General features: G+C 48.1%; 1 protein-coding gene across 5 annotated transcripts in view; it reads left to right on the top strand.

Annotated features, from left to right (window-relative positions):
• The window catches only part of LOC140385450 (centrosome and spindle pole-associated protein 1-like), a 344,086-nt gene that overhangs the window by 239,015 nt on the left and 78,171 nt on the right, over positions 1-26,900 (top strand). For all 5 annotated transcript variants that reach the window (XM_072467626.1, XM_072467627.1, XM_072467628.1 and 2 more), the window contains 2 exons: positions 5,045-5,157; positions 21,778-21,927. In XM_072467626.1, the coding sequence (XP_072323727.1) occupies positions 5,045-5,157; positions 21,778-21,927 (263 nt within the window). The remainder of the gene's footprint in view (positions 1-5,044; positions 5,158-21,777; positions 21,928-26,900) is intronic.

The raw sequence follows: 26,900 nt of genomic DNA, 5'->3' as shown, positions 1-26,900 counted from the left end.
CATCCATCATCCCACCCATGAAGCATTCTTTACCCATATTTACAACCCCGTATACAGCCAACATCCCCCCCACAACCACAGCCCCTCAGTCCGAGTCCAAATTTTCCGTTTGGATAAAGGTCCAAGCCTCTTGCGTTTCGAAATAATGGTGTCGGTCCTGATGAGTGACCCAGTCGCACAGGCTGCAGCATGCTGAACCTGACTTTTTTTGTGCAGCACCGCCTTGGCACGGTTGAAGCCAGCTCTCCTCCTTGCCACCTCCGCGTTCCAATCCTGGTAGACTCGGATCACCGCATTCTCCCATCTACTGCTCCGCACCTTCTTGGCACATCTCAGAACACTTTCTTTGTCCGCGAAGCGATGGAACCTTGCCACTATCGCCCTTGGCGGCTCATTAGCCTTGGGTCTCCTCGCCAGGACCAGGTGAGCCCCTTCCAGCTCCAGGGGGCTTGGAGAGGCCTCCGCACCCATCAGCGAATGGAGCATCGTACTCACATACGCCCCGGCATTAGCTCCCTCCACTCCTTCGGGGAGGCCCAGAATCCAGAGATTCTTCCTCCTCGACCTGTTCTCCAGGACCTCGAGTGTCTCGGCCCATCTCCTGTGTGCCTCCATCTTTACCGCCAGGCCCAGAATCTCGTCCTCGTTCTCATTCGCTTTATCCCTCCCCTCGCGGAGCTCCACCGCCTGGGCCTTCTGGGTCTCCTTCAGCCCCTCGATCGCCAACAGCATTGGCGCCAGCACCTACTTTTGAAGCTCCTCCACACAGCGCTTGAGGAACTCCTGCTGGTCCGGCCCCCATGCTGCTCGATCTCCGCCCTCCGCCATCTTGTTTTTTCCCCCTCGTTTTTGCCGCTGCTCCAGAGCCTCTTTCTCCAACGCTCCACTGCTAATCTCCGCCATACAACGTAAGGGGGGACCTTACTTCACCTTCCCACACAGGATTTAATCAAAATATTTCAGTTGGGGCTCCTCTGGAGAGCCCAATAGTCTGTAATAGCGGGAGCTGCCGAAATGTGCAGCTTAGCTCCGCATCGCCGCAACCGGAAGTCGAGACGAGCACTGTTAACCACTGTACCACCATGCTATGGTGTTTCAAGTGCCCATCTAAATGCTTCTTACATGTTGTGAGGGTACCCGCCTCTACCACCCTTTCAGGCAGTGATATCCAGAGTTTCACTACCCTCTGGGCGAAAATGTTTTTCTTCAAATCCCCATCAAATCTCCTGTGCCTTACCATAAATCTCTGCCCCGTGGTTATTGACCCCTCTACTAAGGGGAAAAAGTTGTTTCCTATCTACCCTATGTTCCTCATATTTTTGTACACCTTGATCAGGTCCCCCCTCAACCTGCTCTGCTCTAGGTTAGCGTATGGGACTGTAAGAATCCCAACGCATGTATTGGCCAGTCAAGGTAGGCTTACAGTAGACCGTGGTAGGGAACCTCCTGGCAGATTTCTCAACTGGTACGTCAAGGGAGGAGAGTTCATTTGACTGCTCCATTTCACAGATGAATTTGAGTACAGGATGGAGCTCATGAAGATATGCAAATAAATTATTACATGTTGAACTAAATTTAAAATATAGAAGACGTGTCATCTGCATGGAAGAAATATGTAAGTGGTAGGAGGTTAGCTTTTTTAAAATTAATTTACTGGATGTGGGTGTCACTGCTTAGGACAGCATTTATTGCCCATCCCTAGTTGCCCTTCAGAAGGTGGTGGTGAGCTGCCTTTTTAAACTGCTGCAGTCCTTGAGGTGTAATTACATCCACTGTGCTGTTGAGGAGGGAGTTCCAGGATGTTGCCCCGGCGACAGTGAAGGAACGGTGATATATTTCCAAGTCAGGGTGGCGAGTGACTTGGAGGGGAACGTCCAGGTGGTGGGGTTCCCAGGCATCTGCTGCTCTTGTCCTTCTAGATGGTAATGGTCGTGGGTTTGGAAGGTGCTGCCGAAGGAACCTCGGTAAGTTACAGTGCATCTTGCAGATGGTACACACGGCTGCCACTGTTCATCGGTGGTAGAGGGTTTGAATGTTTGTGGAAGGGGAGCAATCAAGCCGGCTGCTTTGTCTTGGATGGTGTTGAGCTTCTTGGAGTGTTGTTGGAGTTGCATTCATCCAGGCAAGCGGAGAGTGTTCCATTACAATCCTGATTTGTGCCTTGTAGATGGTGGACAGGTTTTGAGGGGCTCATGAGATGAGTTACTCACCTAGCCTTTGACCTACCCTGGTAGCCATAGTATTAATATGACTACTCCAATTCAGTTTCTGATCAATGGTAACCCCCAGGATGTTGATTGTGGGGGATTCAGCGATGGTAATGCCATTCAATGTCAAGGGGTGATGGTTAGATCCTCTCTTGTAGGAGATTGTCATTGCCTGGCACTTGTGTGGCGCAAATGTAACTTGCCACTTGTCAGGCCATGCCTGGATGGTGTCCTGTTCTTGCTGCATTTGGATATGGACTGCTTCATTTTCTGAGGAGTCGCAAATGGTGCTAAACATTGTGCAGTCATCCGCAAACATCCCCACTTCTGACCTTATGATAGAAGAAAGGCCATTGATGAAGCAGCTGAAGATGGTTGGGCCCAGGACACTACCCTGAGGAACTCCTGCAGAGATAGCCTGGAGCTGAAATGATCCACCTCCAACCACCACAAGCATCTTCCTTTGTGCCAGAAATGACTCCAATCAGCAGAGAGTTTCCCCCCTGATTCCCATCCCCATTCTATCATTCCATCAAAGACATGTTTCTCTTAGAACTCAACAATGGCGCGTGTGCTAGCTGGGCCTGGAGGGAATCCCATGGCAACACTATCTAGTCGGGCATACATAGTGTCTGTAAGCTCAATGAATACTGATTTTCACAATGGTGGCAGGTCTAGATCACCATGATATAGTGTTGCAGTGCAAATATCTGTGGTTTCATTCAGTGGAACATTGATGAATAGGTTATCAATATCAAATGAGTACATGGACACGGCATTGCTATCGATGTGCAAGTTCTGTATGGTCTACACAAATGTGAAGGAATTCATCTCAAACTTGTTCAAAACTGGTTGTAACATTTGTCCAACTATTTGGCCAATTTGTGCAGTGCGGAACTGGTCATAGATAAGATTGGGAGTGAAGGGACATCACATTTTTGTGCCTTGGGCAGCCCATACAAATGCAGAGTCAGCGAACAGTGAGGGCAAACCCATGTCATATATATCACCTGGCAGCTCTTCGCTCTTTCACAAGTCCAGCATGTGTTTTTTTTAAAGCTTATTTTTGAGCAGTTCATTTCATTCTGAATGACTGACTCACCCAAATTTGAATCCATTGGACCTGCCTCTCAACATGACAGGACAGCCTTGTTCACAGTGTGGTGCTTTTGTATGTACTGGAAGCTAGAGATATTAATACACTGGACCTATTCTTTGTAGACAGAAAGAACATATCTTCACATTGAGCCTGTGTCATCTAAACAAATTACAGCGCATCCATTCACTGGTTCATTCCACAGGATAATGCTTTGACCAATCAGAGTCAACCTGCCTGGTTTAAATCTTCAAACAATGCTTGGCAGTTGACTGTCAGTCACCATTTACTGGTGCATTCTTCATGAAAATGCCTCTACCAATCAGAGTTCACTTGCCAACCATTCAGCACTCTCTTCTCATAAAGTATTGTTTGTTCCCCCGACATTGGTATTCTTACAATTTTCCTGATGAGTGCAAGACGAAAAGCTTCAACAACATTTCTGGTTTTCAACACTACTTGAGTTCTATACTACCAAATGATTATTCATCTACTAATTAATAAATCTGTGTCAATTTATAACCTAAGACATGGTCAAACGAAGTAATTATCCTGCAACTATCCAAAATTGAGGCAGGAGATCTGAGTATGTATCAAACTTGCCACAAATTGGCTAGCTATTTGGCAGATTAAGGCAGTGTTCTTCAAACTTGGGGGCGAGACCCGCGGGTGGGTCGCGGGCGGGTGTCGGGAGGGTCGCGGCGCTCCCGATGGCGCAAATCCCCGCACAGCAGGTGGCTTTTAATAGCGCAGGCTGCAAGCGGCCTTTAAAATGGCTGCGAACATGTAAAAGAAATTTGGCCGCATTGTGCATGCGCGCACGATCATTGGCGCGCATGCGCAAAACTATGTGCATGCGTGCCGATGATCCGGCGCGCATGCGCAGTGTGGCCGCTATTTTTTTAAATGGTCGCATCTTTTTGTTTTACAAGTTCGGGGGGGGGGGGGTTTATTCATTTTATTCATTTAAATTTAATTTTTTTTACAAGTTCGGGGGGGTTTTAGTTAATAACATTTTACGGAAAATAATGCAGAACTTTGGACAGATGGAGACTCCATACTTCCCGACACCGGAAGGCTTCACCTTCATCCAACAGGTTCCATTGGAGGAGCGTGTACGAGGGCCAAAGGGACCCAAAACCATTTCCTTCATTTTTATCAGCAGCATCCAAGGCAAAAGAAAATGGTGGGTTGCTCAGGTTAGCCAGCGTGGGTTGCGAAGGTCGGGCGGGTTGGGTCCCGAAAGTCGGCCGGGTTGGGTCCCGAAGGTTGGCAAAAATGGGTCCCCGGAAAAAAAGTTTGAAGAACACTGGGTTAAGGCACACTTTGGATTGTAAGATATTAGGGTTTTTCTATAGGAGCGGTCAAAGACAAAAGCTCATGGAAAGTATCTGGAATAAAAACCTAAACATGGATGTGGGCAGGGAGATCCTTGAGTGGTATCTTTACACTCCCAGAAGGTGATGAAATATTGCCTCAATATTTTCTATCATGATGAAAAATGCAGTACCAAAATAAACAAAAATACTTTACAAATTGTAAAATATGACTGATAGTGTGGGTTATCTTTGGTTTCAGATGATTACACAGCCCCCAAGCTTGATGCTTTTGATTTTGGTCAGACCTCATGAACAAATTTAACCCATTCAACTTATTTGTTTAATGTATGTTTCTGGATGTTTTAAAGGTGAGACATATTTAACCATTTAATAGTTTTTCTATTTCTTTTCCCTTTTTGTAGGGTTTGCATTTGCAAATACAGCACAGCTTTCCCAAGGAAATCCTTTCAATGAACCGCAATTTGAAAAAAAAATTATGGAGCAACAAAAGTACAAAGAATATCTCCGCTTACAAGTAAATCCTGCTGAAGAGAAATTTTCATTTTTTGTTGAACTATTTTATTCTTTTCTGCTTCTCCAGACTTCAAACTATTGTTGTTTTGCTTTATTTGGAAGAATGGACAAGTAGTAAAGGATATTTTTGGATAGCAGTACACAGTAATCGGTTAAGAGAATTTACCTCGGATATTGAGTAGAACATGAGCATCAAAATAATTTTCTTCCCTCTTCATTCTGAAATCCTGAAAGACTTCTTTATGAATTACAGATCTATAGTTGTCAGCTATGGTCTGTATTTCATGCAAGTAGTTTTTGTTCCAATCTGAATGTTGAGGGTGAGTTTTACTGTACAATTCAATCATGATGCACATCAGAGCCAAACCCAATCCTGACCTTAACTTCCATGCTTGGACTGTGGGTCCAGTGATCAGGAGTTAAAATCCAAGCTGATTTTTTTTTTTTGTTTTACCCTCATCTTCATCCAATTTTTTTTTTTTAACAAACAGTTTATTAAGGCATTTATGGTTTTATAACTACAAAAGATACAAATGTAACCATAATTCAGTGCATAACACCCCCAACCAACAACCATACCCCGCCAACTTAGCTTATACACACACCCCCCAAGTCTCTCCATCTCCTCTCGCTGTTACCGCCTAAACTAAACTAACTCCCCCTGCCCCCCCCCCCTTATTCCCTAACCCCTCCCCCCTTATTGCATCTGCTAACAGTTTAGTTTTCCCCAAAGAAGTCGATAAATGGTTGCCATCTCCGAACAAACCCTAACACTGATCTTCTCGGGGCAAACTTAATTTTCTCAAGCCTGAGAAACCCAGCCATGTCGTTAACCCATACCCCTGATTTTGGGGGCTCCGAGTCCCTCCATGTTAATAAGATCTGTCTCTGGGCTACCAAGGAGGCAAAGGCTAAGACGTCAGCCTCTCTCACCCCCTGGACTCCCTGTGCTTCCGACACTCCAAAGATCGTCACCTCTTGACTTGGCCCCACCCTAATTTTTAGCACCATAGACATGACATCGGAAAATCTCTGCTAAATTCCCCTACGTTTCGGACATGCCCAAGACATGTGGACATGATTTTCGGGCCCTCTTGCATACATGTGTCCTGTACCCCAAAGAACCTGCTCACCCGGGCTACTGTCATGTGTGCCCGGTGAACCATTTGAATTGTATCAGGCTGAGGCTGGCACATGATGAAGACATGTTGACTTTGCTCAGAGCATCCCACAGACCCACCTCTAACTCCTTTCTCAACTCACCCTTCCATTTACGCTTTACCTCCCCTATCTGGGCTCCTTCCCCTCCCCCACCCCCATTCTAGAAACTACCTTATCCTGTATCACATGTGGCGGTAGAAGCGGAAAGGTCGAAACCTGCCTTCGCACAAAGTCCCTCCCCTGCAGATAGCGAAACCTATTCCCATCCGGCAATTCAAACTCCTCCTCCCAAGTCCTCCAAAGCTCCCATCAATAAACAGATCTCCCAATCTCTCGATACCTGCTCTCTGCCATCTCCGAAACCCCCCATCCAGCCTCCCCGGGAAAAAACGGTGATTGCCACAAATTGGAATCCACACCGATGTTCCCTCCACCCCCATATGTTTCTACCACTGCCCCAAAATCTCAGTGCGGCCACTACCACCGGGCTTGTGGAGTACCGGTCCGGCGAGAATGGCAGAGGTGCCGTTACCAGTGCTCCTAAACGTGCCCCTACATGATGCCAACTCTACTCACTCCCACACCGACCCCCCCTTTCCACTAGCCCCCCCACCCCGGCTCCGCACCAGTAGCACTTTCCTTACTTGTAGGGTTTTTCCCGCCCACATAAACCCAGAGATCACCCCATTAACACGCTTCAAAAAGGCCTTTGGTATAAAAATTGGGGGAGACAGGAAAACAAACAAAAATCTCAGGAGAACCGTCATCTTTACGGTCTGTACCCTCCCCGCTAGTGAGCATGTCCCACATCCGAAAGACCTCCTTCATCAGCTCAGTTAACGGGGCCAGATTTAATTCATGTAGCTGCTCCCACCCCCGTGCCACCTGGATTCCCAAGTATTAAAAACTTCCTGCCACCACTTTAAACGGCAACTACCCCAGTTTTCTCTCCTGCCCCCTCGCCTGGATCACAAAAACCTCACTCTTACCCATGTTCAATTTATATCCTGAGAACCGGCCAAATTCCCTTTAGATCCGCATAATCTCTCTCATGCCCATCGAGTCGAAGGCCTTCTCCGCATCCATAGCGACCACTACCGCCACCTCCCTCCCCTCGGAGGGCATCATGATGACATTCAAGAGCCTTCTAACGTTGCCTGTTACCTGCCTCCCTTTGACAAATCCTGTCTGGTCCTCCCCTATCACCCCCGGAACACAATCCTCTATTCTCGGGGCCAAATTCTTGGCCAGTAATTTGGCGTCAACATTTAGTAAGGAGATTGGCCTGTACGACCCGCATTGTTCTGGGTCCTTCTCCCGCTTCAGGATCAATGAGATCGAAGCCTGTGACATTGTTGGGGGAAGAACACCCCTGCTCCTTTGCCTCATTAAATGCCCTCACCAGTAGTGGACTCAACACCCCAGAAAACTTCTTATAAAATTTCACTGTTCGGCCCCGGGGCTTGCTCGACTACTTCCACAATCCCGATCGGGGCTCCCAGCCCCTCCACAAATCCTTCTCCACCTTCAGAAACTCCAAACCCTCCAAGAATTGCCTCATTCCCTCCACCCCAGCTGGGGGCCTCGACTCATACAAGCCACTGTAAAATTCCTTGAACATCCCGTTCACCCCTGCTGGGTCCAAGACTGTGTTTCCCCCCCCTATCCTTTACTCTTCCTATCTCCCTGGCCACCTCCCTTTTCCTGAGCTGGTGTGCTAGCATCCTACTGGCCTTTTCCCCATATTCATATACCGCTCCTCTCGTCTTCTTCAACTGCCCACCGCCTTTCTTGTGGATATCAGACCAAACTCCATCTGCAGCTTCTGCCACTCCTTCAACAGCCCCGCCTCCGGGACTACTGAGTACCTTCTATCCACCTGAGTATCTCCCTAACCAGCCTATCCATCTCTGCCCACTCAACCTTCTCTCTATGAGCCCGTACCGAAATCAGCTCCCCGCTAAACACTGCCTTCAGCGCATCCCATACCGTTGCTGCCGAAACCTCCCCTGTGTCATTTGTCTCCAAACAATTCTGAATGGCCTCCCTCACCCACCCGCACACCACATCATCTGTATCCAATCTCCATTGCGGGTGCTGGCCCCCTCATTGCTCACCCGTAAATCCACCCAGTGTGGGACATGGTCCAACACAACAATTGCCGAATACTCAGCAATGACCACCCCCACCATTCAAAACAAAAAAAATCAATCCGGGAGTACGCTTTATGTACATGGGAGAAACAGTAAATTCCTTCGCTCTTGGTTGTCCGAACCGCCACGGATCTTCCCCCCCCCCCCCCCCCCCCTCCCCAAATATTCCATGAACCCCTTTAGTTCCTTCTCTGCGGCTGGCACCCTCCCTGTCCTCAAACTCGACCGATCCAACCGTGGCTCTATAACCGTATTAAAGTCCCTCCACCCATGATCAGTCTGTGTGAGTTCAGGGCCAGAATCTTCTCCAACACCCGCCTCATAAACTCCTAGTCGTCCCAGCTTGGTGCATAGATGCTTGCTAATACCACTGGCATCCCCTCCTGCTTCCCACTCACCAAAACGTACCTAACCCCCGAGTCCACCACATTGCTCCCTACTTCAAATGGCACCCCCTTATTGATCAAGATAGCTACCCCCCTAGTTTTAACGTCAGGCCCCGAATGAAATACCTGCCCAACCCACCCCTTGTCTCATCCGCTACCCTCAAGTGTGTCTCCTGTAACATTGCCACGTCCACCTTCAAACTCTTCAAATGCGTGAACACGTGAGCCCTCTTGACCGGCCCATTCAGCCCTCTCAGGTTCCATGTGATCAGCCTGGTGCCCCCCCCCCTCCAATCATCCCCACCGATCAACCATCACCCTTCTCAGACCAGCCTCCAGCCCGAATCCCGCGCCTCCTCAGGCCCGCCCTTGGGTGCCCACTGTCATCGACTTCCAATTTGTCTCCAAGCGCGGGTCCCTCCCCTGTCAGCAGAACAATCCCCCCCCCCCCAAAAAACAACCCCCCTCAACAAACTGCTCACCTGCTCACCCCCCACTGCGCTTCCATGAGCTAGTCCGTCCAGCTGGCCTGGTAGCCCCCACCCATGGCGCCAAGCACCTACTGATCTCTTCGCACCCCCCCCCCCCCCCCGCTCGAGCATACATATGCAAAACATAACAATCCCCAACAAACACAAAGAAGAGCATTCCACCCACCATCCCCCATTAAGAAGAAATTTAACCCACGTACAGAACTGAGCAACGGCCCAAAACAACACATACAAAACCAAAAGAGAAAAGAAATGTAGCAGCATAACAAGAACTCAACTACTCGTCCAACGTCTCCCATCACCTTCCAGTCCCCTGTCCTTAACAAAGTTCATCGCCTCACCTGGTGATCCGAAATAAAGTTCTTGGCCCTCATAAGTGACCCACTAACGAGCTGGGTACAGCATGCTGAACTTCACCCCCTTCTTAAATAGAGCCGATTTCACTTTATTGAAACTCTCCCTTCTCTTGGCCAGTTCCACACCCAAGTCCAAATACGCAGTTCATTATCTTCCCATTTGAAGCTCCTCATCTGCCTGACCCATCTCAAGATCTGTTCCTTGTCCATTCTTACCACCATCGCCCTCAGTGGCTCATTCTTCAGCAGCTTCCTCATCAGCGCTCTGTGCGCCCTGTCCACCTCCAAGGGTCGGGTAAACACACCTACCCCAGCAGCTTCTCGAACATACGCGCCACATATGCTCCTGCGTCCGATCGCTCGCTGCCCTCCGGGAGGCCAACAATCCTCGGGTTCTGCCTGCTCCATCTACAGATCCTCCACTTTCTCTTGCAGCCTTTTTTGGTGGTCCTTCATCATCCCCATCTCCGCCGCTGTCGCGGCTAGCTAGTCATCATGCTCAACAACCACCTCTTCCACCTTCTCGATCGCCTGGCCCTGGGCTTCCAATCTCTGCTCCACATGATCAGTCCCCATCTTAATTGGATCCAGGTAGTCTTTTCTTTGCTGAGCAAAGCTCTCCTGGAGAAAGTCCACCAGCTGCTCCGTTGACCACTGGGCCGGCAATTTCAGTCCCTGACCCTCCGCCATATTCCCCTGTGCTGCTGACTCCACTCCCTTCTTCGACCAACGATCTCTCCTTTTCAGACCACATTTGGTCCACACACTGGCGGGGAATCCCTCTCCTCGACCTCACCATCTCCTGTTTTGTTGATCAAATCCCCCATAAATCGAGGAAAAAGGTCCTAAAGGTCCACCACGAGCGGGAGCTACCAAATAAGCGACCACTCACTCCATGGCTGCCACTGGAAGCCTCTTAATCCAATTATAATGATGTCATTATTACTGTCTGCATTGCTGCCTTTGTTATTTATCACGTCACAAACCAGGAATTAGAACTGAGATGTTTTTAATCTATGTAGTTCAAAAAACATTGATAATCTTATGCTGCCAAAATTGGACTTAATTTTTTAAAATAACTTTGTTCTTGGAGTAATTAGTGTGATTGAATTTTATTCTTCATTGTGATTGAAACTTTAATATATCTATTCATAGGTTTGCAGCTCTGATGCATACAGATCATTTAAAAACCTTTGATCCTGAACAGACATTCCGATATACAAGAAATGAATAGGAATCTATTTTTTTTTTTTAAAGTATTTTTATTGGCATTTTCAATTTTGCATAGTGAAACTTTGCATCTGATATTTAACAATTTATACAGTTCTTATGTAGATATATTCTTTCTTGATATATCTTCTCTTCTCTCTCTCCCCCCCCCCCCCCCCCCCCTCCCTGACTCCTCCTTGGTGTCCCCCCTCTTCCGCTCTGGGTGTCGGCCCTCTTCCCCATGTGTAGCTCTGGCTGTTCTGGTACCTCGAAGATTGTCACTCATGGGCACGGCTCCACCCTCACCTCTACAACCTTGGACATTGCCTCAAAGAAGGATGTCCAGAACCCTACAAGTCTGGGGCAAGCCCAGAACATGTGGGTGTGGTTGGCTGGGCCTCTCTCGCACCGTTCACATTTATCTTCCACCACCGGGAAGAACCTGTCCATTTGGGTTCTGGTTAGGTGTGCTCTGTGCACCACTTTAAACTGCATGAGGCAGAGCCTTGTGCATGAGGAGGTGGAGTTGGCCTAGCCTACTTCCGTCCCCAGTTCGTCCCCCATTTAGGAACCTATTTATATTTGAAAATTTAGATCTGGATACATACACAATTGCCATTTTCTTCATTTCTGTTTTAGAAAATATTGTATTACGGCATTTATAATTTTAACATTCAGGTATCAAAAGGAACAAAACAAGATAAACAACACATGCACCCAGTAACAAACTGCAGCCAACATGGCTTACACAAACAGGACCTCCTTCTCCAGCCCCCCTTCCACTGTCTTCCTAACCTTACTCAACCCCCCATGACCCTTGCCACCTCCAGCCAAACTCCTGTAGCGATCCCCTCAAGGCGAAGTTGATTTTCCCAAGTTTGAGAAACCCCGCCATGTCACTAACCCATACCCTGATTTTGGGGGCTCCGAATCCCTCCATCCTAGTGGGATTTGTCTCCGTGCCACCAGGGAGGCAAAGGCCAGAACATCGACCTCTCTCACCCCCTGGGCTCCCGGATCTACTGGCACACAAAAGATCGCCACCTCTGGACTCGGTACCTCCCTCATCTTTAATACTTCTGACATGACATCAGCAAACCCCTGCCAGAAACCTCAGAGCCTTGGACATGCCCAGAACATATGGACATGGGTCGCAGGTCCCCCTGCACAGCGCCCACAACTATCCGCCACCCCCTCAAACAACCTGCTCATCCGGGCCACCATTATGTGCGCCCTGTGGACCACCTTGAATTGTATCAGGCTGAGCCTGGCAGACGACGAGGATGCATTGACTCACCACAGGGCCCCCTCCCATAATCCGGCCTCCAACTCCCCACCCAGCTCTTCTTCCCACATTCGCTTCACCTCCCTATCGGGGCTCCCTCCCACTCCATCCTTCCCTCCCATCTCCAGTTCCTTGTAGACCTCTGAAACCTTCCCCTCCCCAACTCCTACTCTCGACACCACCTCATCCTGTAGCCCCTGGGGCGGCAGGTGTGGGAAAGTCGGAATCTGCCTCCTTACAAAGTCCCTCACCTGCAGAAACTGGAACCCATTTCCACCTGGCAGCTCAAACTCCTCTAAGCTCGGGAAGCCCTCATCGATAAAGAGATCTCCGAATCTTTCGATCCCCGCCTGCTGCCACCTCCATTTCCCCCAATCCAGCCGCCCCGGAGCGAACCAGTGACTATCACATATCGGTGCCCACACCGACGCCCCCTCCTGCCCCATGTGCTGTCCCCACATCCTCAGGGCTGCTAGAACTACCTGGCTTGTGGAGTACATGGCCGGCAAGAACGGCAGAGGTGCCATTAACAGTGCCCCTGAACTCATGCCCCTCCATGAGGCTGCCTCCACCTGCTCCCAAACCGACCCCTCCCCCACTACCCATTTCCTGACCATCGCTACGTTGGCAGCCCAATAATAATTTATGAAGTTCACAAGGGCCAGCCCCCCCTTGCCCCCGCTCCAGCAACACCTGCTTCACCCATGGGGTTTTACCTGCCCACAAACCCGAGATCACCGGGTTAAAGATAAAAATTGAAAGGCTCAGAAAGACGAACAGGAACCTCGGGAGCACTGTCATCTTCACTGGCTGCATCCTCCCTGCCAATGACAGCAGGAGCGCATCACACCTCCGAAAGTCCCCCTCATCTGTTCTACCAACCGACCCAGATTCAGCTTGTGCAGCTGAATCCCCTGCTACCTGGATGCCCAAATACCGAAAGCTCCCCCCTACCAACTAGAACGGCATCTCCCCCAATCTCTTCTCCTGCCCCCTTGCCTAAATTGCAAAGACCTCACTCTTGCCCATATTCAATTTATACCCTGAAAACCGACCAATTCCTCTAAAATCCCCATAATCCCTCCAATCCCCCCCCCCAGCGGGTATGAAATATACAGAGGCAGATCATCCGCGTATAGCGAAACCCTGTGCCCCCCCCCCCCCCCCCCCCCCGCCAGACCCTCTACGTTCTCCGTGCCATCGCCAACTGCTCATAGCCAGGGCAGTGGGGAAAGTGGCCACCCCTGCCTCGTTCCCCGGTGCAGCCTGAAATAGTCTGAACTCACCCGGTTCGTCAGCACACTCGCCACCGGTGCCTGATATAACCCACATATAGTCCACAAATCCCTACCCAAACCACCCCAGGATCTCCCACAGCTATTCCCACTCCACCCGATCAAAGGCCTTCTCTGCGTCCATGGCTAACACCATATCTCTCATCCCTCTGGAGGCATAATAATCAGATTAAGTAGTCTCCTGATGTTGGCCGCCTGACGCCTCCCCTTCATGAACCCCGTCTGGTCTTCCCCTATCACCCCTTCCACACAATCCTGTATTCTCGTGGCCAAGAGAAATTCTTATAAGATTCCACCAGGTATCCATCCGGACCCGGGGCCTTGCTCGATTGCATCGCCTCCAGCCCCTCCACCACTTCTACAAGCCCAATTGGGGCCCCCAGATCCTCCACCAACTCCTCATCCACCTTCAGGAACTCTAACCCCTCTAAAAACCGTCTCATCGCCTCCATCCCGGCTGGGGGTTCCGACTCATACAACTAAACGTTCCATTCACCCCCGCCGGGTCCAAGACTGTATTCCCTCCTGCATCCTTCACTTTCCCGATCTCCCTCGCAGCCTCCTGCTTCCTCATCTGGTCCGCTAGCTTCCTTCTCCCCATACTAATAGAATCATAGAATTTACAGTGCAGAAGGAGGCCATTCGGCCCATCGAGTCTGCCCCAGTTCTTGGAAAGAGCACCCTACTTAAGCTCACTCCTCCACCCTAACCCCGTAACCCAGTAATCCCAGCTACCCTTTTTGGAGACTAAGTGCAATTTATCATGACCAATCCACCTAATCTTCACATCTTTGGACTGTGGAAGGAAACCGGAGCACCCGAAGGAAACCCACGCAGACACGGAGAGAACGTGCAGTCTCCGCACAGACAGTGACCCAAGCTGGGAATCGAACTTGGGACACTGGGGCTGTGAGGCAACTGTGCTAATCACTATGCCAACCTGCTGCCCCTCTCGCCCTTCTCAACTGCCCCACCGCCTTTCCCTTAGATAGTAGCCCAAACTCCATCTGGGGCCTCTGCCGTTCCTTTAGCAGCCCCACCTCCTGGACATCCGCCACCAAATGTGCGACCACTCACACCATGGCCGCCACTGGAAGTAGGCCATTTTCACATTCATGTATCTTCCACATAGCTTGTCATAGTTTATCAATCAGAATATGAAATCACACATTAATGAGCGATGGGGATTTTCGAACATTCCTGCAGTTATGAAATGATGGCAAGATCTTGGGCCAAGACTCTTATTTACCCTTTCCTTTCCACCCGAGGTAAAGTCTGTCATGATATCCACATCAGCATATCATGGTGCAATCACACACACACTGATGGACAGGCAGTTGGACCAACCAGCGCACACATATCATCGCAGCCAATCACCAGTGAGAGCGCGCACACTATAAAACAGGGAACACCACAGTCCTGCTCATTCTACCAGGAGATAGCTCAGAGCACAGAGCTCACAGCGCGCCACTCAGACATAGACTATGTGCTGAGTGCCTCACTAAGATAGTGATAGGGCTGGGTCCACAGGTTAGCTGGTGAAGCACGTACCCAAGCCAGTAGTTAGTTGTTACCGTTGTTTAGACAATAAAACAGAGTTGTACCATCTACAGCCGTGTTGGATCATTTTGTGCATCAGAACACCCAACACGACATGATACCAGTAGTGGTTGCTAACCAGCGACTGTGACACCTACCTGCACCCTTTCAGAAATCCGCCATCCTGCTCCATGGAAAACATCAGCCCGCCGCAGCTGCTCCGAATCGCTGGTAAGCTCTTCCTAGAAGCCACAGACAGGGAGAATGCATCGGACACCAGGAAGATCGCCCTCCTCCTCTCCACGGCAGGGCAACACGCCAACCACATCTATAACTCCCTGGCATTCGCGGAAGGCGAGGACAAAACAAAATATAAGACTGTGCTTCTGAAGTTCGATGAACACTTCAGCGTGGAAGTCAATTAGAGCTTCGAGAGGTACCTATTCCAGCAGCGCCTGCAGGGTAAGGATGAGCCTTTCCAATCTTACTTGACACACCTCCGTATCCTCGCGCAGTCCTGCGGCAATGGGGCCACCTCCGACTCCATGATACGGGATCAGATAGTTTTTGGGGTCATCTCAGACACCCTACGCCAGCAGCTCCTTAAAATAAAGCGCCTCACCTCAGCGACTGCCATCGAGACCTGCATCCTCTATGAGAATGCGACCAGCCGGTACTCCCAAATCCAGGCGGCCGAAACGGCACGGCACGGGTCCTATGAGGCGGAGCGGGTCCAGTTGATCAAGTTCCTCCCAGCCCGGACGAGGGCGGCCATTTCGAGCGCTTTCCGAGGCCTCCCGTACTTGTACGCGCCAAAAGGGGACGTTGACGCAGAGGGACGTGATGCGCAGGCGCGCTCTACGCAGGACCGCACCGCGCATGCGCGGTGGCGCAACGAACGCCATGACGTCACGACGTGCGGCAACTTTGGCTCAGCCCACTTAAAGCAACAATGTCCAGCCAAAACGTGACAATACCTTCGATGTGGCAGGATGGGCCACTATGCTGCCTGCTGTCGAGCAGCTCAACCTGTCAACTCCCAACAAGTCCACCAGCCTCGCAGGGACGTACGGGCAATTCAGCCCCCCCTACACTGAGTCATATCCAGATAGTATGCAGACCAGCGATACCGAAGACAGGGAGCCCTTCCGCGTTGCGGTAATCCACAAGAACTGGATGTCCCCAAGTCGGAATCACCAGCCGCTGCCAATGCACAGCATTGATCCGGGCGATGAGTGGTGTGCCACCCTAACGGTCAACCGATCACATTTCGCCTGGACACTGGTGCCTCCGCCAATCTCCTCGCATGGTCAGCCTTCCAGACCTTGAAGGTCAAACCACCGATTCTGCCATCCCACTGTCAGCTGGTTGACTACAATGGAAACGTCATCCCGGCCACGGGGTCCTGCCAGCTCGATGTTACACACAACTCACACAAAGCCACATTATCGTTTGAAATCGTAGGATCCTCGAAGGACTCTCTGTTAGGCGCACAGGCATGCAAGATCCTCCAACTCGTTCAGCGGGTACACACACTGTCTCCAGAAGGCACGTCCGATTTCCCGGATGCAGATTTTAGGGCACAGCTCCACTCACTCCTCGCGCACAACCAGGCGGTTTTCGAGGGCATGGGCACACTGCCCTACAAGTACAAAATACGGCTCAAACCAGACGCCACCCCGGTCATTCACGCACCTCGTAGGGTCCCAGCACCACTCAAGGACCGCCTCAATCAGCAGCTTCAGGACCTGCAGGACCAAGGAGTGCTTTCCCGGGTCACGGAGCCAACGCCATGGGTCAGCTCCATGATGTGTGTCAAGAAGCCCTCTGGCGAGCTCCGGATCTGTATTGACCCAAAAGATTTGAATCACAACATTGAGGGAACACTACCCCATACCCAAACGAGAAGAAATCACGAGCGAGATGGCTCGGGCAAAAATATTCACCAAGCTTGATGCCTCAAAGGGCTTTTGGCAGATTCAATTGGATTAGTCCAGCAGGAAGCTGTGCACTTTTAACACCCTATTTGGCAGATACTACGACAATAGGATGCCATTTGGCATCATTTTGGCCTCCGAAGTGTTCCATCGCATCATGGAACAGATGATGGAGGGCATCGAAGGGGTTCGCGTCTACATAGACGACGTTATCATCTGGTCCACCACACCACAGGAGCACATCAGTCGTCTCCAGCGTGTCTTTGCATGGATACGGGATCAGGGCCTGCGCCTTAACCGAGCCAAGTGCTCTTTTGGCCAGACTGAGCTAAAGTTTTTGGGGGACCACTTCTGGTCGGGTGTGCGGCCGGATGCCGACAAAGTGGCAGCCACCGCAGCCGTGCAGCAGCCGTCAGACAAGAAGGCACTGCTGCGCTTTCTCGGGATGGTCAACTTCCTGGGGAAGTTCATTCCTAACCTTGCTTCGCACACGACTGCTCTTCGCCACCTGGTCAAAAAGACAACGGAATTCCAGTGGCTGCCCGCACATCAGAGTGAATGGGAGGAGCTTAAGGTCAAGCTCACCACCGCCCCGGTACTGGCGTTTTCGATACCACACAGGAAACAAAGATCTCAACTGACGCCAGCCAGTCTTGCATTGGGGCGGTACTCCTGCAACGGGACGACACCGCCTCATGGGCTCAGGTCGCCTATGCGCCGCGGGCCATGACCCCCACAGAACAGCGCTATGTGCAGATTGAGAAGGAGTGCCTAGGCCTGTTGACTGGCATCGACAAGTTTCACGACTATGGATATGGTCTTCCGCAGTTCACTGTGGAGGCCGACCATCGCCCCCTGGTCAGCATCATTCAGAAGGACCTCAACAACATGACCCCTCGCCTCCAGCACATTCTGCTCAAGCTCCGGAGGTACGACTTCCAATTTGTCTACACCCTGGGGAAGGATCTCATCATCGCAGATGCACTGTCCAGGGAGGTCAACACACTGCCCGACTCGGACGGGTTCGTTTGTCAGGTCGACGCACAGGTAGCCTTCACATCGGCCAATCTGCCGGCTACTGATGCATGTCTGGCCCACATTCGCCGTGAGACGCCGGCTGACCCCCTTCTACAAAGTGTGATGCGCCACATGACGGAAGGGTGGCTCAAGGGGCAGTGCCCACAATTTTACAACGTCCGGGACGACTTGGCCGTCATTGATGGTGTCCTCTTGAAGTTGGACCGGATCGTGATCCCACACAGCGTGCACCGGCTTGTCCTCGAACAACTGCACGAAGGCCATCTCAGAGTTGAAAAGTGCAGGCGGAGGGCCCGAGAGGCTGTGTACTGGCCGGGCATCAGCGACGACATTGCCAACATGGTGCTCAACTGCCCCACCTGCCAGAGGTTTCAGCCGGCGCAATCCCCTGAGACCCTTCAGCCCCATGAGTTGGTCACGTCCCCCTGGTCGAAGGTGGACGTGGACCTCTTTCATGCGCTTGGCAGGGACTACATTATTCTTATTGACTACTTCTCAAGTTATCCGGAGGTCATACGCCTTCATGACACAACGTCATCAGCTGTCATCTGGGCATGCAAAGAAACCTTTGCTCGCCATGGAATTCTGCTCACCATCATGTCTGATAAAGGGCCTTGCTTTGCGAGTCAAGAATGGTCTTCCTTTGCCACTTCATACAACTTCACACACGTGACGTCCAGTCCCTTGCATCCTCCGTCAAATGGCAAGGCGGAAAAGGGCATCCATATTGTGAAGCGGCTCCTCTGCAAGGCTGCTGATGCCGGACCTGACTTCTGTTTAGCCCTGCTGACCTATCGCCAGCCCAGCTGTAGATGGGTCGCACCCTCAGGACCACTGTGCCGTCCATTCATGTTCCTGACCTCGACCATGCTCCAGTATTGCGAAGGATGCAACAACAGCGTGCTCAGCAGAAGGTGGCACATGACGCTCGGGCGACTGATCTTCCTGACCTGGCACCTGGAGACAACGTCCGCATACACCTACCGTATGGGTGGCTGGTCGGCAACCGCCGATGTTCTCCACCACGTGGCTCCCCGCTCATTCCTGGTTTGTATGCCTGATAGCTCTATTCGCTGCCGTAATCGGCGGGCCCTTCGTCTGGTTCCGCGCTCGCTACGAGAACATGCACCGGTGCCACGCCCTCCTGTTGTCCCTGATGTCGACTTTGTTGAGCTTCCTGCCACTCTGCCTCTTCCTCTCTTGCCCGTGGCCAGGCCCATTCCTCAGCCGGTGGATCCTGACCCACCCTTGAGGCGGTCAACCCGAATTCGTCGCCCACCTGAGAGACTTGACATATGAGCCTGTTAGCACATTGGACTCGCTGAATTGTTTTACAGTACTGTTGACGAGTTTTTTTCTTGTCGTTCGTTGTTCCAGAAGTTTTCTCTCGTCGTTTGTTGATTGCATTTGTTCTGTTATTGGTACAACCTCGTTGTTCTGTTGCACCTGACACCTTCCTCTGTATATAGTTTGGCCTCATATACATGTTGTAAATATTGCACACACATACTCAGATGCACTCAGTACACATTTTTATTTATTATCATGTAGGCACATATCCTTTGTGAAAGGGGGGGGGGATGTCATGATATCCACATCAGCATATCATGGTGCAATCACTCACACACTGATGGACAGGCAGTTGGACCAACCAGCACATGCATAACATCGCAGCCAATCACCAGTGAGAGCACACGCACTATAAAACAGGGAACACCACAGTTCCCGCTCATTCTACCAGGAGATAGCTCAGAGCACAGAGCTCACAGCGCCCACTCAGACATAGACCATGTGCTGAGTGCCTCACCAAGATAGTGATAGGGCTGGGTCCACAGGTTAGCCGGTGAAGCACGCACCCAAGCCAGTAGTTAGTTGTTACCGTTGTTTAGACAAAACAGAGTTGTACCATCTACAGCCGTGTTGGATCATTTGTGCATCAGAACACCCAACACGACAAAGCCCATCACAATGAAATGATATGTTTCAAATATTAAGGAATTGACATAGCTTATCGCTGCATAGATGGACTTCAAGACATATGGTATGGATTTTGTCAGTGCTGAACACAACATTGATTTTCCACATATTATGCACGTACAATTTCAATTTTAGAGTGTGCTGTGATGCTACTAAGCCATTCATAGTTTCCTTTGCTTCAGCTTCTGCTATTGCTTCTGCTGGTGGGTGACAATTATAAAGGAATGTCTTGAAGCACATTGTTCCATGAAAAGGTCTGGCAGGTGCCCCATTTTGTTCCTTTTGTGCTGCAGAGTGGGACTATCACGTTCAAAAGATTTTGATAAATCTATTGAATTCTTGTGAGCTGAAACTCCTTTCACCAGTACCACCAGTTTACTGGCTGTCACCTTGATTGCAGACTAGAACTCTTGCATTTATAATGGATCCTCTGTGTGTCACCTGGCATTTAGATAGAGGCGTACTTAAATCAAAGAAAGAGGAAATCATACCTATTGTAAATAATTAACCATTTTCCTGATCTTATAAAATCTCATTTACTAAACTCTATCATTTGGACCGAAGGCAAATCTTTGAGGATCTATATTGACTATAGTTTCCTCTAAATGAAGCACAAAACCCTCAAAACAGCATAGATGTGTTACAGATACTCTGCTATCAATTTTGCTTTGACTCAAAAATTAATCCCTGCAAAAGTCAAGTTAGCTCCAATGTTCTTTTATCATTTTTGCCAGCTAAGGAGTTGGGCAAAGAAATATAGAGCAAACCTAATTTGGTAATTTGGGTTTAATTATGGATTTACCTATCATTTGTTTCACAATAAATAAATAACTTTAAAATGATGGAAGTTTACACTGTGTATGTCGACCAAATACTACTTATATTTCACAGATGAAGTATGAAAAGGTGTTAAGACTGTAATACAATGCAAACTTGACTAGTCACATAGTAACTACCTTCATACCTCTGATTACTAATGAAGATATTTGAACATTATCTGAACAGTAGGTGTTGGGGGTCGCCAACTATTTTGCAATAGATTAGTCTGCTGCCAACAAATTTAGATGGTGATGCAGCAGCTTATCAATTGACTCACAGCTTCCTTATGCAGTTACCTGAAAGTGGTTGCTGAGCCTGCCACAAGGCCGGGTTAAGCGGGCAAAAATATTCTCTGAACTCTCATCATGATACCATGGCTTCAGAGATGAGTGTTAAAGACAGAGTATAATAATTTCGGATAAGGGGGATTATATTTGCTGTTAATTCTTGCTATTTGCTGTGGACGTTCTTAACATTGTGGAAAATAATTGACATTCTATCATTTCAATTTGTGAAGTTGATTAAATTCAGACACTATATTGGGAATGAACCAAGCTCCATTGCTGCAATCCTCCATGCCATTTTTCAGGGAATAAAGTTTATTATTTTATAACTTATGCACACATTTTTGCATTCCCAAGATGTATTTGCTTAGTATTATTCTTTATGTATAAATGAATTTAAATCTTGAGCATATAGAATTGAATGGTTTACTACCCTTAACTAAATTAAACATGAACTGAAGATCAGTTAAGCATGAGGATCTAATGCAACAAAGTTGGAACGACGAGCTAATTTGAAGTTTGAAAATTTAAAGGAACAGCACCCATAAGGATGATTTTTTTTCCCTCCCCTTGGGGAATATTGGGATTTTAGTAAGAATCATAATCATATAATTTTTTTTCTTTCTTTGATCATCTTTGAACAAAACAATTACAAGTGAAGAGCTTTGAATTTGTTTTTATTGTATTCCAGATTGAAGAGAAGCGACACAAGGCAGAAGAGGAACGTGAAAAATGCAAACTTGAAGAGCAACAAGAAGACAAACGCCTAGCTGAACAGAGGATACTAATGGCAAAAGAGCTTGAAGAAGAGCAAGAAAAGAAACGTCGAAAAGAAGAGGAGGTAGTTTTTTGTTTCAATCTCTGGTGTAACCGGACTGTGCTTAATTTGTTTAGTAGTTTCAGGGAGTGGAAGCTACGTTAGTTACATAAAAGTCTGGTTCAGTTATGAGTACACACCTCAGGAAGGTTGTATTCCTTTGGAGTGTGAGCAGTGCTGATTCACCAGAAGGATACTTGGGTTAAAGGGGTTATGAGGACAAGTTGCATAGAGTAGGCGTGTATTTCATAATTTACAAAAAATTAAGGGCTGATGTTGCTCGTTTTAGCCTTTGTTTAATTGCTCTTGTTCTATCACCTTTGCTCTTGAGTCGCCAGGTATCTTTCTGATACCGCCACGTGGTTCAAGTCCGAGTAATGATCAATAATCCAACACACCACTTAGTAAGAGTTAAATCAACGCACATTTATTATATACAGTAATCAATACTCATACATTAATTCTACTTCTAAGCTACTTCCTACAACTAACAGGCCAATGCTTAACTTTGGAAATGGCCCACCAGGTCAGGGAAACGAATGGCCTTTCGTATGGGTTCTGAGCCTGCGGGATTCAAAGCTGGTACAGGTCGATAGTCAGGAGTGCCTATCTCGTAGCGAGCGTTGGAGTAAGACTTACTGTTTCTTGCGGCTGTTGTAGAGGGTCAGCAGAAGGGTCTCGAAGGGTGCGGAGAGGAGAAGAAGGGTCGATTTGAATTTGGCACCTATTCTTATAGTCTCCAGGGGCTTCCCGCCTCTCGGGGCGGACCTTGTACCTGGTTCCAAGTGATTGGACTTGGTCCCAATCACTTGGTTCGATATTCTCCAATGCTGGAGCGATTCCTTGATCGATGGGCGGTTTCGAGGTGGTCATTCACCTCTCTTTGTGTAAGCTCCTGCTGGCGCCGAAAAGTCTGGGTTGGCTTTGTGTGTCTAATTTGTAGCATATTGCTCCCGGGGATTGCTAATTAGTATGCAGATGGCTGGTGTGGTGTTGTGTTGATGGCTGCAGGTATCGATTCTGTCTGGCCTCCCCAGAGGCGAATACACAGTTTTGCCTGCAGCTGCCTGTTTGAGCCCTGTTGGCTGATTTTCCCATCAGCCTCTTCCGTTCGCCATTTTAAATTGGGGTTTGGCCATTCTAATCGGGAGTTAGCCGTTTTAACCGGCTACACTGATCAAATTGGGTGTTTAGGATAATTAAAGGTGTTAACAGAGAGCAACTATTTCCTCTGGTGGTGGTGGGAGCATAAATACACTTACAAGTTGAATGGCAAAACAGGCTCAAGGGCTTGAATGTTCTCCTGGCCTTTATTAGTGTGTGTGTATGTGTATATATTTATATCTATATATGTAATTAAATATGCATTATAAATGAAGAGAGGCTGGATAGGTTTGGATTGTTTTCTTTAGAGCAGAGAAGGCTGAATAGGGTCCTGATTGAGGTGTATAACGATATGAGGGGTATGGATCGGGTGGATAGGAAGCAGCTGTTCCCCTTAGTTGAAGGATCAATAACGAGGGTGTTATAACTTTAAGGTGAGGGGATTTGAGCAAAAAGGTTTTGGTGGTGGGAGTCTAGAATGCACTGCCTGGAGAGTAGTAGAAGTGAGAAATCCCACAACCTTTTAAAGGTACATGGATGAGGACTTAAAATGTCATAATGTTCAAGGCCATAGACAGTGTTGGAAAGTGGGATTAGAGTGGATTTAGTGTATTTTATCGGTGCAGGCGTGATGGGGTAAAGGGCCTCTTTTGTACTCGATGACTCTGTATGTATAGTTTTGTATTTAAATCAATATTGTTACCCCACAAAATGTAAATAGAACATAGAACAATACAGCGCAGTACAGGCCCTTCGGCCCACGATGCTGCACCGAAACAAAAGCCATCTAACCTACACTATGCCATTATCATCCATATGTTTATCCAATAAACTTTTAAATGCCCTCAATGTTGGCGAGTTCACTACTGTAGCAGGTAGGGCATTCCACGGCCTCACTACTCTTTGCGTAAAGAACCTACCTCTGACCTCTGTCCTATATCTATTACCCCTCAGTTTAAGGCTATGTCCCCTCGTGCCAGCCATATCCATCCGCGGGAGAAGGCTCTCACTGTCCACCCTATCCAACCCCCTGATCATTTTGTATGCCTCTATTAAGTCTCCTCTTAACCTTCTTCTCTCCAACGAAAACAACCTCAAGTCCATCAGCCTTTCCTCATAAGATTTTCCCTCCATACCAGGCAACATCCTGGTAAATCTCCTCTGCACCCGCTCCAAAGCCTCCACGTCCTTCCTATAATGCGGTGACCAGAATGTGGACCAGGCGGGTCGTTAGCACGGGCACTGGAACTTGTGCCGAAAGTATGCAGAGCAGGCAGATTGTGATATCAGTCAATGTTTAACACTACTTTGACTGTAGTTCAGTAATCTTCGAGCTCAATGCTGCAGAAATTGCCTTCATAACCTTGCACTGATGAACATGTATTCATCAGCTGGACGTGTTCCCCCCTTCACTCTCACCACTGACATTCACTTCTCTCAGATCAGTTGCTGATTTATTTCTTCTGCATGATGCTACGGCAGTGTAAGTGCCTCGAGGTGTGCACTGCTATTTAAAGTTGTTGAAATCTATAGGTAGTAGTGTGCTACAAGTTTCAGACTTTAGTTCTCATTTCAAGGGTTTTGTTCTTTGTGGCAATCTGTTCAGCTTTCTCTGCTGCTTCCCTTTCAGCCCACTAAGACAACTTCCTCTAAGGTTTCCCTTGTCCTATGCCTGAATTTCTCCGTTTCTTCCTATCTCCCTTCCTGCTCTCTCAGAACTCACCTTGTTGATGAGACCCATCTTTTTGTTTCTTTAACCTATTCCCACTAATCTGCTGACCATCCAATTTCCCTTCCTGTCTTCAATGTAAGCTGATGTTGTTAATAGTTTGTTCTGCTCAGATACTATTCCTTTGTCCTCCAAATCTGCTATTATCATCTTCTTTCTCAAAATACCAAACCTTGACCCCTTCACCCATGCAAATATTGCTCCATCCCCAACCTACATTTCCTATCAAATCCTTGAATTATCATCGTTCCACAGACTACTTTTCTCAGAACACCAGTTATGAATCTCTGCAATCCGGTTTCTGCCCTTGTCATAGTACCAAAAGACTCTGAACCAAAGTTACAAATAACATCCTGTCACAGCAGTAAAGTTGCTCACTTACATTGGCTTCTGGTTATGTAATGCTATGATTTAAAAACTCTCATCCTTGTTTCGAATTCCATCCATGTTCCCATCCCTATCTCTCTAATCTCCTTCAACTGTACAGGCACCCCTCCCCCCAACGAAACAGATCTCCACTAATTCTGGTCTCTTTAGTATTCACAATTTAAATCTCTTTCATTGGTGACTGTGCCTTCAACTGGCAAGGCTATAAACCTTTTTCAGTGGGCATTTAAATGTTAATCACATTGCTGTGCATCTGGAGTCACATGTCGACCAGACCAGGTTAGGATGGCAGATTTCCTTCCCTAAAGGACATTAGTGAACCAGATGTTTTTTGTGACAGTCGACAGTGGTTTCATGGTCATCATTTGACTTTTAATTCCAGATTTTTATTGAATTCCAAATTCACTATCTGCCATGGTGGAATTCGAACACGGATCCCCAGAGCATTACCCTGTGTCTCTGGATTACTAATCCAGTGACAATACCACTATGCCACCACCTTCCTCAGAATGCACTGCTTTAGAATATGGTGAAGGCAAATTCAATTACGCCCTTGAAAAGGAATTGGACAATTATCTGAAGAGAAAAAATTGTCGGGATGTGGGGAAAAGGCAGGGGGAGTGGAAATAAGTGAGTTATTCTCATAGAGGGTTGGTATGTACATGACAGGCAGAATGGTCTCTTGTACTGTAACCATTCTATGATCCTATTCTGTGATACCCCTTCAGTGACCAGCTGTTGTGTGACTATACTCAAAAGCATTATCATAGAATCATACGATCCCTACAGAATGCAGAATGAGGCGATTCGGCCCATTGGAACAGCATCTCCCACATATACATCATGTATAACTATGTTCGTACTTGCCAATTTATTTCCATAAACCTGCCCATGTGATATTAATAACTCTTTCAGTTTAGTTTGTTTCTCCTCTGGAAGATAACTCAATAATTTATCCCAATTTTTAAGATCATCCTTGTGATTCAGTTTAATTTGAGGAATGTTAAATTCAGAGTCATCTGGATTTGGTTCTTCATTTTGAGTTAGAATTACTAAAACCTCCTCCTTTTGCTTTCCTTCCCTTTCAAAGTACCTTTTAAGCATATTCACATGACACACGCACTGAGTTTTCCTTCTATCTGGCGTTCTTACCAAATAACTCGCCTCACTCAATTTCCTTTCAATCTGATAAGGTCCACAAAACCTCGCTTTTAAAGGTTCACCTACCACAGGTAACAATACTAAAACTTTATCTCCACTGGCAAAACGACGAACTTTTGCTTTCCTGTCCGCTACCTGTTTCATCACGTGCTGTGCAACTTTTAAATGTTGTTTAGCCAATTCACCTGCTTTATTTAATCGTTCCTTAAAGTTTGACGCGTAATCCAGTAATGTAATTTCAGACTGCTCACTCACCAATTTCTCCTTAATCAATTTAAGTGCTCCTCCTACCTCATGACCAAAAATTAGTTCAAAAGGACTGAATTTGGTTGACTTATTAGGTGCATCCCGAATTGCAAACAGTATGAATGGAATTACTTTATCCCAATCCGCTGGATAATCTTTAAAAAAAAATATATATATTTATTAAACACAATTTTTCTCCCTTACAAACAATAACCCCCCCCCCCCCCGTAACAAAAAAAAAGAGAAATCGTGCAGAGCAAGATATATACATGGCAAAATGATATATTTACACAGCTTTGTACACTGGCCCTCACCCGTACGTGCCAGTTTCCCCAACCCATCATGTTATCTCTTGCTCATCCACCCTCCC

The sequence above is a fragment of the Scyliorhinus torazame genome, chromosome 11 (assembly GCF_047496885.1).
Source record: "Scyliorhinus torazame isolate Kashiwa2021f chromosome 11, sScyTor2.1, whole genome shotgun sequence".
NCBI lineage: Eukaryota > Metazoa > Chordata > Chondrichthyes > Carcharhiniformes > Scyliorhinidae > Scyliorhinus > Scyliorhinus torazame.
Note: the sequence above shows the minus strand (reverse complement) of the source record. Positions and strands in the feature narration are given on the sequence as shown.